The 17,851-nt window shown below is 38.1% G+C and overlaps 1 protein-coding gene across 1 annotated transcript in view; it reads left to right on the top strand.

The window, feature by feature from the left end:
• LOC134224126 (acetylcholine receptor subunit alpha-like 2) overlaps nt 1-9,129 on the top strand; it is an 88,079-nt gene extending 78,950 nt beyond the window's left edge. Inside the window, exons 6-9 of the mRNA XM_062703383.1 lie at nt 2,092-2,495; nt 4,103-4,284; nt 4,471-4,672; nt 8,597-9,129. Of these exons, the coding sequence (XP_062559367.1) occupies nt 2,092-2,495; nt 4,103-4,284; nt 4,471-4,672; nt 8,597-8,800 (992 nt within the window). The 3' untranslated portion in view covers nt 8,801-9,129. The remainder of the gene's footprint in view (nt 1-2,091; nt 2,496-4,102; nt 4,285-4,470; nt 4,673-8,596) is intronic.
• Nucleotides 9,130-17,851: the final 8,722 nt, after the last annotated feature.

Here is a 17,851-nt window from a genome sequence, read left to right on the forward strand (position 1 = left end):
TAAAAGAAGAAAGAATAAAGGAAAAAAGAAAAGAAACCAGGAAGAAGAAAGAAAGAAAAAAAGACGGAAGAAGAAGGAAGAAAAAAGAGAGAAGGAAAATATAAGAAGGCAGAAAGTGAAAAGGAGGAAAAAAGATGGAAGAAAGAATTAGTACAGAAGAAGAAATTAGAGTTGGAAGAAGAAGCAGGGAAGAAGAAATAATGAAGGGAGTGGAAGAAGATAGTTGGAAGAAGGAATAAGGAAGAAATAAAAATGAAGAAGGAACAAAGAAGAAAGAAGAATGATTGAAGAGGGAAGTTGGAAGACGGAAAGAGGAAGAAGAAAAATGGAACAAGGAAGGAGAAAGAAAAAAGAAGAAAAAGGGAAGAAGGAAGAAGAAAATAGGAAGAAAGAAGAAGAAATACAATAGAAAGAAAGTTGACAGAAGTAAGTAGAAAAACATTTATTTATTTTATTTATTATCAGACTAAAGCCGGAGTGGCCTGTGCTGCACATAAAAGACTTCTCTATTCAGCTCGGTCCATGGCTGCACTTCGCCAACCACCTGATCGATCCACCTTGCCCACTGTGCACCTCGCCTTCTTGTTCCCGCCGGATCGTTGTCGAGAACCATTTTCACCGGACTACTGTCCGACATTCTGGCTACGTGCCCGGCCCACCGCAGTCTTCCGATTTTCGCGGTGTGAATGATGGATGGTTCTCCCAACAGAAAAACATGCACTAAACAAATGACACGGGTGCACGCGAAAGATGATAAAGATGAAGTCTTATTGTCCAATCTGACATTAAAAATGATGTTAGTAAAACCAAACTTTGCCTACACACACCTCCTTCCGCTTCTTCTTTAACTGCTGTCACACCCAAAACCACAATTTTGCCGCCTCACTGCTTAATAGATAATAAGCTTTTCTGTCTTTCTTTGAAAGACATAATAAGCTCTTCATAGCTGTGACCTCGAGGCTTCAAAGTCAAGTACCGTCAACTGGGGGGAAGATGATCATTGAGGTGAAGATGATCATTTGATGTGTCAGTCAAATGTGCCAAATTTTTTTATGAAACGGCAGTCAACAATATTCTCCGTTCAAGTAATGTTACCGCTAGGTAGAAATCCGAGTTTTTCGATTATAACCATGAAAGTGTATTTTGTGGAAAAAAGAGAGAGATAGTCATAAATGACGCTATTTTCATTTCAAATATTGACTTCGTAGACTTCTTTACGTAGTAAATTCAACATTCATACAAACAACCTAGTGTATTTTGACTACTAGGTCATAATGATTTTAGTAGAGCTGTCTTAATCAACTTCACCCCAAACCAGATTACTCAAAAAAATGTGTGATAATTTAATTTATTTTAATAAATGCGTATGCATTTCAGAAAACTAAAGTTGTTGATTATTGCAACGTATAGCAGTACATGTTTTGAAAATATTTGTTTCGATTCAAAATGTAAACACACATTGTTATTGCATGTTTTGTCTTAAAAATGATCATCTTCCCCCCAGTTGACGGTACATACAATTTATGCATTTATGTAACATGTGAGTAACACGAACATACTCTTCCCAGAATAGTTGAGCAATGTATTAAACTGGAACGGGAACCTAATGAAAACTTTAAATGAAATTTACAAAAAATCCTAACAGCAGAACTATTCGGTAAAAAAACATAGATTTTCCTATTTTCTTGATAATTGAAGAAGGGAGTTCTACTGTTTAGAATTCGGTGAAAATCATATTGAACTACGAAAATCCATTGCTTTGATCAATGAAAACTTATTTAGTATATTAACTCGAATCATAAATGCTTTCAGTTTAGTAAATTAGTAAGCTTAAAAATGGTTACCGAATATATGAATTATTTACTAAGTTGATTCGTTTGAAACATTGGGAGTGCCTGGATGATGTATGTACGTACAGTGCACCATATGAACATCGCTGTCCCATCTATCTAACATACCCAGGTGCCAAGCTAAAAGCATAGACTCACGAGGGACGCATTCTTTCACTGCATCAATTTCACGTATCTTGCATTTTTGTCTACTTGTATTCATTGCGCTCTAATGCTTTCTACTTATTCCTTCCCATTGCAGATATTTTCTTCAACATCACATTAAGACGAAAAACACTATTCTACACAGTCAATTTGATAATACCGTGTGTCGGCATCTCATACCTCTCAGTGTTGGTGTTCTACTTGCCAGCTGATTCGGGCGAAAAAATTGCATTGTGCATCAGCATTCTGTTGTCGCAGACCATGTTCTTCCTTCTGATATCGGAAATCATACCTTCTACCTCGCTGGCTCTGCCCCTGCTCGGCAAGTACCTGCTGTTCACCATGATACTGGTTGGATTCAGTGTCGTGATCACCATTATTATACTGAACATTCACTATCGCAAGCCGAGCACACACAAGATGGCACCGTGGGTCAGGAAGTTCTTCATACTGCGACTGCCAAAATTGCTCCTGATGCGGGTGCCAAACGATTTGCTTAAGGTAAGCAGCATCTCTCTTTTCTATTGCAAGATACAGATCCTGTCTTCACAGTCTGCACTAGGGGTGGCAGTAAAAAATCCGGAAAAGAACAGTTAACATTTTTATTTTGCAGTCAATATTAATAATTCAGTAATTCAGTAATGTTATTACGTCGGAAAACAAGAGCATCAGTTAAAACAACACGTGGTCGTAAGAGAGTGTTTAGCAAAGTACCACGATAAACCACATTTGGGAAAAGGTTGATGGGATACAAATCTACATAAAATATAATCACGTCGTTTTTGGATTGACCCTAACGGAGATTATTTTGAAATTAACGATGTTTTAAGCTCGCAGTGCGATTTAGGAAAATTGAGGTCTGATATTGTCCTATTCTAGGTCTTAACGGTAAAACAGTTGTCGTTTTATTTTTCTTGAGGGAGAAAAAACAGCTCAGTGGTAACTAGATCGTTTGTTTATTCGTCTATAAATCTAAATCGAGCACCGACTTCAAATAATTATATATTGAAAAAATACGGAAGAGAAAGATCAAAACTATCGGAAAGAGAACAACCCTACCATACAACCCAACAACATTCGACAGTCAGGCGCTGAACCTTCATGCCATTTGCAACAGCTTTGCCTAGGCATACATGCATCTATCCGAGCGCCGGAAGTGCATCAAGCGCATTCGTAATTCAGACGCTTGCCAGCCACATTTAGAATCATTAATGGCCCCTGCCTGCCGGTTCTCGATAATTGAAGATGCAATTTAAACCGAAACGAGATGTCTGATCCAATTGCGCGTGGACAAATTATCTAATGATGGTAACATTCGCATGATTCCTATTGGTGTCATGCATGAGAACAAGGGGGCAAATAATCTGTGATTTCCTAGGCAAATCAGTCAAGGACTGCAGACCTTTATAATATATATTAAAATTTGTGATCTCAACATTTCATCTAGGAACACTCTAAAATAAAAAAGGGTCAGAGATCCGTTGTGTAGTTACCGGAATGCTATTAAACATAACTTTTGTACCATTACATATTGGTAAAAATATTTTCTATAGCAAGCAAGATTTGGTCCATTTTTTCGCTACTAATATCCAGTTGAATAGTTCCAGAACTATGTTTTTCAAATTGATTTATAGCAGTAGACAAACTTGTCAAAATATTTAAACTGAATTTCCGACTGCAATAGTGATCGTCCAACGCACCAGTACCCGCTCGGAGAAATAATTATTTTTTTGTTGTTGTCTTTTATTTAGGAAATTTTTCAAAAATGTCTCGGTCTACCTCAATTTCCACAGCTTTTTGAATACCCCTTGATTTTGCTTCGATTTCGTGGGGTATCTCAATGTTTCAATGAATGCAAGGTCATTTATAACTAAAAATAAACCACATAGAAGGCGACCCCAGTGTAAATGAATTTTGGGCGTCAAGAATTCTTACCAAAAATATCAAATAAAAATGATTGTAAAGAAAAAGAATTTAAGGTAAAATATGAAATATAAGATATAGTTTAGCCTAAAACCATTTTCTACAAGTTCCTCTATTGGAGCATGTCTTATTTATCCAAAGCTAACATTCAATAAAAATTGCATTGCACGTAAATTCAATTCCAGGAGCTGGCAGCCAATAAAATAAACTACGGAATCAAAATCAGCAAAAGCAAATTTGGTGCAGCACTGGCGGCCCACTCTCAAATGCAGCCGAACTCGGGAGGTTCAAGCCCGGATTCAATCAGACACATGCAAGGCCGGCCTGGGGGGTGCAACGGTCTACACTCAACGACTGCCACGAATAGGTTAGTTCGATGATTTATTGGCCCTCCAAATGGGATAAATTCTAAGCCCAGTCTAACCCCTGCCAGCGTCAGAATTAAATTGCTTTTACCATCATGGTTCGTTCTGTCGAGGGCTGCTAACGGCTGATTTCAAGTTTGTTGCTTATATATCTGACTCCGTCGGGTCGTGTTCTTTCTACCTAACAGATTCAGCGGACTGGTTGGAGCCCTCGGAGGAGGGCTCAGTAGCTTAGGAGGGTACAACGGGCTTCCATCGGTAATGTCTGGTTTGGATGAATCGCTGAGCGATGTGGCGCCGAGGAAGAAATACCCATTCGAACTGGAGAAGGCCATTCATAACGTTATGTTTATACAGCATCACATGCAGCGCCAGGACGAGTTTAATGCGGTAAGTATTCCTCGTACGGCTTTTTTCTCTTTCCGGTACATATAACACAGCGAACTATATAAATAAAAGAAGTCTTTCTCTACCAGTACCACGCCAGTGCTAGCATCGCAATTCGCCAACTCAATCAAAGTAGAAACGCCTCGCTATTCACCCTAACCCGCTCACCCACCGATTTGCTATACAGAACCGCTAGGCTTTCAGACTAGAATGTTCGTATTATGTTCTTTATACATTTTTTTTGCTTTTTGCTTTTTTCCAATATCACTGCTTATTGAAGCCACTTTCATGCATATGTATTGCATAGGCAGCAACAAGGATCCAGAAACTAAAATAACGGATGATTACTTTCTTACTTATTCTCAACGTTATTTAATAACTAACTGTCTGTGTCAAAGATAGATTCGTGGTAATTAAACAATTTCGCTAAACACCTAATCATTGCTGCACAATATAACTCTACTTAAATATAGATCATTTAAGTAGAAAATGTATTCCTCTATAGTTTCAAATATTTAAATTTAGCGACGGAATCGAGAAATTCTAATTATTTTTGCATATGTATTTTTTGTGCTTTCTTAGAAGAGAAAAGACAGAAGAATAAAAGATGGAAGTATTTTATTACATGCATGATCGATGATTACAATCGATCGTGATGTCAAAACCCAACTTAATTCACCAAGTGATGACTGTCTTTCTCGCATTTAGCCAAGACACCAATTTTATATAGCTCGATTCCACTTTCTTAATCACTTTTAAACGCAATGGTCGATCGTTATCAAATGTCGAATGCAACTTGTTGCGAGAATATCGGTTAAGAATAACTATAGGAAAAACTGGCTAATGTTTTTCAGTTTTCGTGTGCACACACATATATGTACACACGGACTGACAGACATTTGTTTAGTTCGACGAGCTGAGTCGATTGGTATATGACATCATGGGTCTCCGAGACTTCTATAAAAAGTTCGATTTTGGAGTGAAATTATAGCCTTTCGGTACAACTTTGAAATGATAGCCTTTCGGTACAACTTTGTACAACACTCATCACTTAACATAACCAACACTCACATAGCGAAAAAAAATCCCGTGGATACCCAAGTACTTTCCTAAGAAATTTCAAAGAACTTTTTCTTGTGAGATTACAAAAATGTTGCCGTAAACATTCCAAAGAATTTTCAAAAAAAAAGGCCGTTCCAATTTTGAACAACCTGTAAACGAAATTCCAAAGAGCGGAAATTTAAAAAAATCGTTTGAGTTAATCGTTTTAATTTAAAGGATTTTTCTGTGAAAAATCCTAACAATTTCGCGTGGAAACACCAAAGAACTTCCCTCAGCCATTCTGAAGAACTTTCAGTATACGAGATGAGCCGGCCAAAGGCCGAAAGTCTTGTTAATAATGATAAATAATAACTTTCAGTGGAAATTGTGAAGAATTTCCCGTGAGAATCTGAAGATTTCTCGGTAAAAGTCCCAAAAAATTTCATTAAAAAACGGTGCAAATTCTGAATAATCCGCCAACGAAATTCCGAAGAATTTCCCGTGCAAATTCCGAATAGTTTCCCGTAGAAATTTCGAGAAATTTCTAGTGGAAATTTCGAAGAATTAACCGTGAAAATACCGAAAAACTTTCCGTGGAAGTTCATGGCATTTTTGTAGAAAAATCCAAAGCATTCCCCGTTGTGATTCCGAACAGTACTGGAATAAGTCGTGATCGTCATAAGACAGAGAGCAAAGCGCCTTTTTCTATTTCAGGCGACCAAATGAAAGAATCGTGGGTTCTTTGATCAATTTCGCATGAAAGGCAGTCATGAAAGGATGTTGTGCTTTATTTTAAAATTAAAATTTCTAAATTATTTTAATTCATATAAGCAAGGAATAATTACTAGTCGATAAATTAATCATATTCCTTTAATTCACCGGGGTGAAAGTGGTAATAAACACAAAACCAAAGCAGATATTGCACACTTTCATGCCCTGTCACGGGACAAATATTTTTTGAGATTTTTGTAGCTTGCCATTCATCCTTCTCGTTTCTATAGATATTGAAAGGGGCAGATATGTAAACATCGCGTGACATCTCTAATTGAAAATGAAAAATTCCAGTACTGATTCCGAAGAATCTTCCGTGGAAATTGTGAAAATTTTCTCGTGGAAATTCCGATGACTCCAAAGAATTTACATGGAAATACCGAGGAATTTTCCGTGGAAATTCCGAAGAAATTTCCGTGAAGTTTTAGAATAGTTTCCCGAAGAAATTTCAAATAATTTACGGTGGAAAATTCAAAGAATCTTCCTAATTCCTTCTTTCTTCTTCCTTGTTCCTTCTTTCTTCTTACATTTCCTTTTTTCTTCTCCCTTCTTCCTTTTTCCTTCTTCTTTCTTCATTCTTCCTTTTTCATTCATCCTACTTCCTTCTTCCTCTTTCATTCTTCCTTCTTCCTCCTTCCTTCTTAATTCTTCATTCTTCCTCTTTCCTGCTTCCTCCTTTCTTCTTCATTCTTCCTTCTTCCTTCCTTCCTTCCTTCTTTATTCTCCTTTTTCATTCTTCTTTCTTCCTTCCTTCTTCCTTCTTCGTTCTTCCTTCTTCCTTCTCCCTTTTTCCTTCTTCCTTCTTCTTCCGTCTTCCTTCTTCTTACTTCCTACCTTCTTGCACCTTATTTCTTACTCAAAAAATGCGTTTCTCAATTTTCACTACTTCCCTACTTACTTCTTACTTCTTTTTCTCACTTCTAACTTATCATTTCTCATTTATCAATTTTCACTTCCCTTTTACCACTTCTCACATATTTCTTCTCATTTCTCACTTCTCGCATCGCACTTCTCACTTTTCCCTTTTCACTACTCGCTTCTCATTCTCACTTATCACTTCTAATTTTTCCCTTCTCATTTCTTACTTCTTACTTCTCACTTCTTTCTTTTCAACACTCAATTCTTTTTCCTCACTTATCTTTTTTTCTCTTTTCACTTCACATTTCTCACTTCCCAATTCTCATTGATCACTTCTCGCTTTTCATTCATCACTTCTCATTCGTCTTTCGGCCTAATGACCACTCGACCTAATGGCCATTCGGCTCAATGGCCCAGAATCATTTCTCAAAACCCACAGTATCCACTACCCATGTATGAGTCATTTTACCATGAGTCATTTTACTTCTCACTACCAAGATCTCACTGACTTACCTCACTATCACTGCTCACTTTTTCATCTATTTTTCCTACTCACTTCCCACTCACCTTTTTCACTTCTTACTTCACGCCACTCATTTCTCACTTCTCATTTCTCACTTTGCGCACTTGATAGTACACTAGCACTTAAAAGTACACTGGCACTATACTCTGCAGTAGTAGTTCTTATGAAACAACATTGCAATTTTTGACTTTGTTTTATTTTTTGCTTTGTGTTTGCGAATATTTTTCACCGTTTTTTTAAAAGAGAAAATTTAAAAAAAAAAAAACAGTTATATTGCTCATTAGCGTATACGTTACATCACTAGATGACGGCAGTACATAACATATATTTTTTTAAATAATTTACTCTAGCCCCTGAACCAATTTCATTCTCCTAAGAGCTACCAGTGTTTCCAAGAACGACGATGCTAGCACTCGCTGTATTGATTTTTTTATACGCCACGCTCATTATCTTACAATTTAAATCCCTTATTTATTCGCCGCCATGCGACCATCAATTCACGTTTTCCATACTTTCAAGCATCCGATCCGAGCGTACATTTTATTGAATTAAGGGGGCAGACAAAAACGGTAGAAAGGCATTTCTTTGAATAATTACAATCTCATACACCAGCTGAATATCCTTCTCGCTCGACTCATTTCCGGTCTATTCTATTCGCATGCACTGACCGACGACCTCGACCTCCGGAAATGTTGCTACGATACGAAAATAAAACGCGACCAACGTTAATGCAGGAGGATCAAGATTGGGGCTTTGTGGCGATGGTATTGGATCGTTTATTTTTATGGTTATTTACAATAGCGTCATTATTCGGCACATTTGCAATCCTCTGTGAAGCACCCTCGTTGTACGACGATACCAAACCGATTGACATCGAGTACTCCATTATTGCCCAGAAACTGTTCAACCTCACCGTTAAGGATCCGCGACATTCATAAGGAGGTGCAGTCTGCTCTTTCTTATTCAGGACAGTATAGAAAACTCAATCTTAAGCCAGCAGAAACTTTGTTGTCAAGTGAATAACAGGCGTTCCGACAAATCAAGTCATTTCACTCCAGAGTTGCTGTACGTAAATGTAATCGTATTAATTGAAGGAAACAGTTTTTCATAACGTTATTATCAAATCACTGCAAGAATAACTCATGGTTAATATCAAAAACTTGAAACTATACGGAAATCCTAAAACATGAACAGTGAAAGTGACTATCAATTAATCAATGAACATGTTTTTAAAACATTGAAATAAATTAATCTGTTTTAGATAGAAGTTATGCTTTAATTTAAAAATATCACTAATCCAGGTTTGACAAATTCTGTCATATACTTCAACACATAATATGAACATAATTATCGTCTTTATAACAAGTGGGATTGGAGTGGGGTACTGAGTTAAACCATCCTCCGTTTCGTGAATGCGACTAAGTGAGTCATATTATATATTTTAATTTAATTAAGTAAGTTACAAGAGAAAAATTAAAACTAATAATCGGTTTACAAACTGGACATATACAAAATTGCTAGATTCTTATACAAAAAACCCTGTTTAATCCACCTAGCGGTGTTCGTGCCTTTCTCGTGCAAAAAAAAAGCAAAGCTCAAAATAATTTTCTAATCAAAGCAAAGAAATTAATGAGTGTTTTGAGTATAAAAAATACCATTTTGACCATAACTTCTGATCCCATAGTTCAATCTGGCCAATTCTCAACAGCAAAGAATGGGGCAGTATTTTCCGTCGAATAGAACTTGTTGCTAGTAATAACTAGGCTGACCTACGTACCGTATTTAACGGGACAGTCCCGTTTTTTATACCTTATTGTGCTGTCCCGTCGTAATCTAAAAAATCCCCCGTTTTTTCATCGATTCTTCCAAAGAGCTCCAGAATGGCATTAAAATTTGACAAATTTCATTAGTGGATTTAACGGAATCGGTAACTTAGTTGGCAAGTATATTCTGAAAACCAGGCCACGCCTCAACTTCAATATAATGAAACGCAGAGGCAAACAGATATCCAGATTAAGTTTATTTTCGATATTTTTACATATTGCGAAGTAGGACAATTCTATTTTTTTCAGGGTAGCTTTAGAACATATTTTTCAATCGTTTGATTCATTTCGAAACATTAAGAATCATTCAAAGTCTTTCTGAATAATTCAGAATATTTCAAGTTCATCCACAGTAAAAAACGATGATATTAAATAATAATAATCATCAATAAATCAGTTGAACAAAATCAAATCGAGTTTGAGGCGGTTTCAAACCGAGTGCAAATTTGGTCGGATTTCAGTCCTCACGTACTTTAAGACTAGTGTACAGATCAGGAGCTTCCATATGTATGGGCCTTTTTGAAAGCACATATGAACAAAATTAATGGACAAGATTTCCGAGATGTAATGCTACTTTTAGCATATTTATTCACATGCGCCGACCATATTCATGGAAATAATTAGAATTACTTTTTAATAATGTTCTTTCCTTGTTCAGGTTCTGGTTCCGCAGATTTTTCCACACATATATTAATGGAAAAGGGTTTTAGCACGGGAAATCAATAATCCCACCCTATTACTCTTTTCGCATTTATCTTTCGACATTTTTTCTTAAAATTATTTTTTCATCTTTTAATGCCCACACCAGCTTTAAAGGCTGGTTTACAGTTCGGAAATCGTGTTACGGGATTTGGTTCCCCATGCATTTTTGTAGGGCGGGATTTAGGGATCAAAATTGTAAAAGTTTTTCATATTAGTCAGTAATAAAATCCTTAGACCTTAATGCATGTTTATAAGTAGATTAAAATAAATATTCAAAGTTCCACATTTTTTTTAATATTGGAGAAATACGTAATTTTTTGTTCCTTCGTGTTTTCCCCTTTGAAGAGTGAAATATTTGTTGTTTTTTTCCACAACTGGCTTAATGCTTAGAAGGTTAGTTAAGATTCTTAAAAGAGGTTATAATTGTGAAAAATTCACTGTAAAACTTTTCTCTGAAATTCTTACACGGAAAATTAAAACTATGCCCATCAATTTTGAAATTTCTACAGCTCTTTAATTTTGTCACAAGCTTTTTGACATGTCCCGTTTTTGCAAGTGCGTTTGTCCCGTTTTTCCACTAAAAGGATCTGGTCAGCCTAGTAATAACTGATTCTTGATTGAACTCGATAGTTTAATTTCGTAGGTGGTTTAATCTAATGGCAGGGACTAAGAGCATAAGTCGTAAAAAATCTTCAATCTGCCTTTCTTCTAAGACAAGTGACAAGGAATTACTCGCGTCGAAAGTAAGGATATCAGCATGAGAGTTTAATTACTTACACACGTGTTGGCTGGTTACCCACTCCCCGTGATAATATCATGTTCCGGGATTGAGCTTCTAAAATGAGCAACTGGCACACAAACTGTGCTCATACGAAATGAGATATTACATTCGTGATTGTGACTACTGAACCAACTTCAATTTATGTTGTGAACACCGCATCAACGAAACCAAACCTTTGAGGGCAGTGTGAGAGTTACCACGAAAGCCAGCAATGAAGTGATAAAATTCTCATCTACCAGCTGCAGCCATCAAGTGGCTGTCAAGCTGTTTTTTTTTTGTAAAACCTTATATTTCGTCTTGTTATTTAGTTACTAATGTCCATATAAAATACAAAATTATCTAATCCTAATTCATTTTCTGGCGTTTCTAGAAGGTAAGTGTAGAATTTTCCTAGTGTAGTAATAATAAACTTTTTCGAATTCCTATTCACGTTTCTAAGCACAGGATAAATAAAATCATGTGGTTCAAAGCTGATTAAATTGTGTACTCTGGACAGTAAATGTCTTCTCTGGGATCTCCAGATGTCTCGCACTCTTTGACATCGAAACAGTTTATGTTCTACAGACTCTGGCTCTTCAGGACAAATTTCACAGAACGGATTATCGATAATGCCTCGTCGGTACAGCAATTCCCGATGTTTGATTTTGGAGTGCATGACCATGTACCAGTTAGAACGCTGCTTAGACGTAAGTTCTCTGCTATGAAGATGTTTGAAAACCATTTTCCAATCACGTTGTTCCGCCGATACAAAACCAGGATCAGGTGCCAAGGACAGAAGATGCCGATAAATTTCTGATGACGATGGTGCGTTCAATATGATTTCCGGTAGTCTAGATATTTCCGTTTTACTAGGAGTATATGGCTAAAGATCAGAGGTACCGAAACAGTTTGATTTTCAAGGAAGCTGCTAAGGAAAGGAAGTTGCGAAACCAGACTTATCAGACGGTTAACTAGCAGTGATTTTGATTTTGTTTCCATACAATGCAAATTCAATCCACCTCGAAGTTTCGGTAATATTATGTTTCCATAGGCAACTCTTTGCAAATTTTGACCATACCATATGAACTTTCCGATTTCTGCTTTAATTTTGTTAACAAAACCCATGCTGATCGTCAAGTTTGAAGCCATATACCAAGCCTTCGAATTGACGTAGGTATTGATCAGAATTGTCTTTTGAATGAGATTCAATTTCCTTGGATGGTTGAGCCAGAGACGTGATCGAATTCCATTGAGAACGGACTGCCAATTTTGTTTCTGTGCTTGTTTTATGTTATCTCCATACTGCACTCCAAGAATATTCACAAAATTCTCGATACTAATCCACCCGTTTCCGCTGTTAAGTTTAAGTTTCCAATCATGACTGCCTTTGTTTTTTGCTTGTTTAGAATTGAACCAGATGCTAATCCGAATTCCAAAAAGATATTGGTCACTTGGATCAATTGTTGCTCGTTATCGAAAAACATAGAGATATCATCAGCATAAGCATTGTAGATGGCTCTTGGGAGTTTCTGCGAAATAGCGTCAAGTAACGGTTGCAAATACAGAACGAATAGAAGCATCGACAAAGGATCTCCTTGCCTTACGGAACGTTTGATTTGGAATTCCTGCGTCAGGTGCCCATTTATCAAAATTTTGGAGAAGGATTGATTCCAAATGTTTGCAAGAAGTTGTATCAGCAGAGGATTAAAGTTCATCTCCAACAGAGTTCGTTGTAGGAACTGGTGACTGACTCTGTCGAAGGCATGGTCTAGATCAAAGGATACGAGTAATGCATTTTGTCGATGATGTTTCAATTGACATAGCTTATCCAGAATACGAGATGTTGCCTCATATATACTCCGTTTACCATTCGAACATTTCTGATGATCTGACAATACTAGTGGAAGTAAATCATGCATTCGGTATTTTAGGACTTTAGAAAGAACTTTGCAGTCGAAGTTTAACAGAGATATTGGTCGATATCCCTGAACACTTTTGATATTTCCCTTTTTCCGAACAAGAACAATAACCCCATCGTGAAATTGTTTCATTGAGTTGCCTTGGAGAGCGTCATTGATAACATTTGTAAACTCTGTTTTGATAATGTCCCACGCTTTCATGTAAAACTCCTTTGGCAATCCATCCACGCCTGAAGATTTCCTAGCACAGCTACTAAGTCTTAACCTCGTCAGGTGCGGTTCGCATCAGATTTTCATTGGCTATATTGTTGTCCGGTATCCTTTTTTTGGCAGAAATTGTCTTTGTTCTTCTGAATCAGCAACAGAATACATACTTTCAAAGTATGACCTGATAGTGCTCCTTATTTGAGACTGTTCTCGTATTTCCTCCCCATCTTCACCCTCCAGTATTGATATCAAACTCTTTGCTCTTTTCCCATGTATTTGCGCAACATGGAAAAGGGTCGTAGGTTCTCCGGACAAAAACATCTCGTTTGTTTTCCGAAAGTTCATTGAAAATTTTCTTTGAAGACAGAGCATTTGAGCTTTTATATGGTTTATCGTTTTAAGTTGCCCCGGGTTATCTAGGTAATTTTCGTAAGCATCCTTCAACAGAGATCGATATAGTTCCATCGCATCTCTAAACTCACGGTGCACAATAGAGGTTTTCCATTTCAAGAAAGAGATAAGCTTAGGCTTGGTATGGATAACCCACCACTCCATCCAACTTCGAAAATTCCGTTTAGCTCTGACCCAGTAAACCCATTTTCTAGCCAGTTCGTTCATCACGTCCATGTCATCAAGCATTTGCGATTGAAGTCGCCATACTCCACGCCCAGCCGGGGAACCCATATTTGCGGAGGAATACATATACCATTTCATGAGATATACTCCTACATCCAGATTATTGTTGTTGTTTACCTGCAGATTTGTTCGTTTGCTCGCCAAGGAACGTTGATCTTGTTGTTCGCCGGGAGTAAGTGTCGTCGCGGCCGGTGTCGAAAATGAAGTGACTAAAAACATCCCAAATCCCAGCGGTCGTGTGTCGAGTAAAGTGATCAGGTTTCGCCGGGCTGACGTGTATAGATGTTCCGTTTCTGCAAGAAGTGAGTCTCGTTCTAGTGCGGCAGTATCCGAATGTGCTTCGACCGGACATATACTAGTGCAGCCTACCCAACAAAAAGAATAATCATCAAACGTAGTATATTGGACGTCGGTCTCCGTTGTGAATGGGTTGCGTTTGTTGTTTGTTGTGATGCGAGATGAATGGAGTTGCTCAGATGGTGCATTAAATAGAGTTGAAAATTGATTGAGATTGGTGGCAGTAACTGTGTAGACTTCGACAAGACATATACTAGGGCTTACCTCACGGAGATAAAAGCCCTCGTTGAAATTAGTCCTGAATGTTTGCTGCATTCCCAGCAATCGTCTATGTAAGTGTTCGGTGATTGTTTTGGATAGTCGTCGATTGTGATAGCTTGTTCGTTGCGGTGATGTCAATAGTGCGAATAGAGATTTTTTTAAAAAGGTGGCAGTATCTAGATTTGCTTCGGCTAGGCATATACCTGCTAATCTTACCGAGAAGAGGAATATTTACTGCTGCTCCTGCTCTTGCGCTTCACCTCCAAGAATGCAGCTTCCTGTGTTTCTGATGTTTTTGGTGATCGATGCCTTTTTGGTGCTGCTGTGTTTACTATTTCCCCATCAGCATCATCAGATATGAAGAAATCACTTGTGTTAGCGTTCAAAGTTTGGTTTTATACAGCGCTCATTGGAGAGCTTGTTCGGCTAGAACCAGCCGCTTGTGATGTTCCTAGAGGGGGACGCATGGAAGACGAAGATCTGGATCTCGTAGCATGCACCGCTGCTGATGACATTATGCGATCTGTTATTGCCGTGACAAGGCTTTTGTTGGTGATAGTGCTCTGGTTATCAATCGTTTCCATCGCATTTGGGGTACTTGATTGTGGTGGTTGAGCATCGGTTTTTGATTCAGATGCCTGTGGTGGGATTATGCCTTTAACTACCTGTGCTGCCGTGAGGCGACTATTGATGTCCACTCCCTGCTCTTTGCGTGCTTCATTGCAAGTACGGCCAATGTGGAGGGGTCGGACACAGTACTTACAGGTGCGAATTTGATTACGGTAAGTAATGTAAGCGGTGTGCGTGTGTATCGGAATGTAAGACGGAATTTGTTTTTGTATTCGCATACGAACTAGCCTTACTCCGGTCGGCAATCCCGGCCAAAAGTTCTTCCAAACCTCATCTTGCGTGGAGAGTACCTCTCCGTAGGGGCCTAGGTACTTGGTGATTGTTTCGGTTGAAACGTAGGAAGGCAAATCAGCTACCCTAACCTCAATCGCATTGTCGTATGGAACTATGGGAATAGCATACTGCTCATTGTTGTGCTCGATGGAGTGCTTCAGGCTATGCTCAGCTACTAATTGTTCCACATATGATTGCGATTTTAATTCTATTATGACTCGAGATTTCGTCATGCTTGGCTGGATACAGTTCACTTTGGCCACGTCGAGCTTGATTTGCTTGCTGATGAGTTCGTAAACTTTGTCTAGTTTAGGGCGGACTGGCATTCCGCTAAAGTCTAGATAGACGGAGTCTCTGCGGTAGTCCTCCATCAGTACGGTAAACTGGACACTTTCACGAGAACCGTAGTTCTTGGCAAAACGCCTCTTCGGACTTTGTCGAGTAACACGATTCTTATGTTTGTTACGTTTCCACTAGCCGCTAACAAAAGTAACTCTTATCGATACCGAGGCTAGCTGTCAACTAGCTTAATGCTTAGAAGGTTAGTTAAGATTCTTAAAAGAGGTTATAATTGTGAAAAAAATCACTGTAAAAACTTTTCTCTGAAATTCTTACACGGAAAAATTAAAACTATGCCCATCAATTTTGAAATTTCTACAGCTCTTTAATTTTGTCACAAGCTTTTTGACATGTCCCGTTTTTGCAAGTGCGTTTGTCCCGTTTTTCCACTAAAAGGATCTGGTCAGCCTAGTAATAACTGATTCTTGATTGAACTCGATAGTTTAATTTCGTAGGTGGTTTAATCTAATGGCAGGGACTAAGAGCATAAGTCGTAAAAAATCTTCAATCTGCCTTTCTTCTAAGACAAGTGACAAGGAATTACTCGCGTCGAAAGTAAGGATATCAGCATGAGAGTTTAATTACTTACACACGTGTTGGCTGGTTACCCACTCCCCGTGATAATATCATGTTCCGGGATTGAGCTTCTAAAATGAGCAACTGGCACACAAACTGTGCTCATACGAAATGAGATATTACATTCGTGATTGTGACTACTGAACCAACTTCAATTTATGTTGCGAACACCGCATCAACGAAACCAAACCTTTGAGGGCAGTGTGAGAGTTACCACGAAAGCCAGCAATGAAGTGATAAAATTCTCATCTACCAGCTGCAGCCATCAAGTGGCTGTCAAGCTGTTGAACACTCTAGCCATCGGAAAGCATCCTCGCGGTGGATAAGGGAATCGGTGGCGAAAGAAGTCAGATATTGAAACCTGTTCAAGCAGGGGCGATTCTCTTCTTAGCGTTACATTCATTCTTGCCGTTTCACTGTGCGCTTTTTATTCATCCCGAGGCATGGTGAAAGCATAAAACTGATCTCTTTCAGATTTATGATGCCTAGAAACGGGAGCAAGCTACCTTGTTCGGCTCGTCTGCGCTGCAAAGCATGATAGCTTGGTATGGGTTCGAGAAATTAAAGGGTTGGACTGTTGTTTCCATGTTCGCAGATAAGCATCGAAAAGAACCGAGTATAGACAGTAAAGAGCATATCATGTCCCAGTTGAGATGTAATGCCAAAGGGATGAAGCAGAGCAATGGTATAGTTGGAAAATTTCCAAGAAGAAAATAGTAGCATCGGATGGACTTGAAAAGTCTGGAAAGCGCTAACGGGTACTTGTATGGTGAGAAGTGCTGCGAAAGGCCAGATGGGCACATCATCATTGAGCAGATAAGTTTTAACGATGTCAGTTAAGTGCTATTCATCATAGTTACAGAATAACGTTCAATCGTTAGATGGTATTGAACTGGTATTGGGAGTTCCATTTTGAAAGAATATGTACATCTGCGTAGAATTCGATTATGTATAAATATGACCAGTGAATTGTGGTATCATTCTCAGGGGTTAGGTCAATGGTTGCTACTCCGTGATTGACCAGAATCAGTGAAATCAGTAGCATTAGCATTAGCATTAGCAATTCGCACAAATTCGTAGGTGGTACAAGCCTGGACTATTGTATGAGAGTACGTCGGTCACGTCCTTACAGTCACTTATGAAAAGGAAAGAACATTAGTAGGTGATTTTTCAAATTAGAATTCTGCCCCTCTCATTCTCTATAGAATCGTGAAAGATGAAAAGTATGCTACAAAAATATTATCAATTTTTATTCCGTGACAAGGCAGGAAAGTGTGCAATACCTGCTATATTATTATGTTTACCCGTCGTTTGGCATAATAGTCTTTTGGCATAATTTGTTATTAAAGCTTAGTGAATGATGAATAACATTCAGTCATTCAGCTTCATTGATTCTACTACGAAACTTTAGACGCATGATTGTAAGATGCGGCAAGAGAACAATAAAGAAAGTGCCTGTAAAGACTGAAATATTTCAAATGTTAACACACCTTCTAGCAAGATAAATCTTCATTGAATTAATTTAACGTTGGTAGCTAGTCTTATTTCCCATGTAAAGAAAACCTG

This window comes from Armigeres subalbatus, chromosome 3, assembly GCF_024139115.2.
Source record: "Armigeres subalbatus isolate Guangzhou_Male chromosome 3, GZ_Asu_2, whole genome shotgun sequence".
In the NCBI taxonomy this organism is placed as follows: Eukaryota; Metazoa; Arthropoda; class Insecta; order Diptera; family Culicidae; genus Armigeres; species Armigeres subalbatus.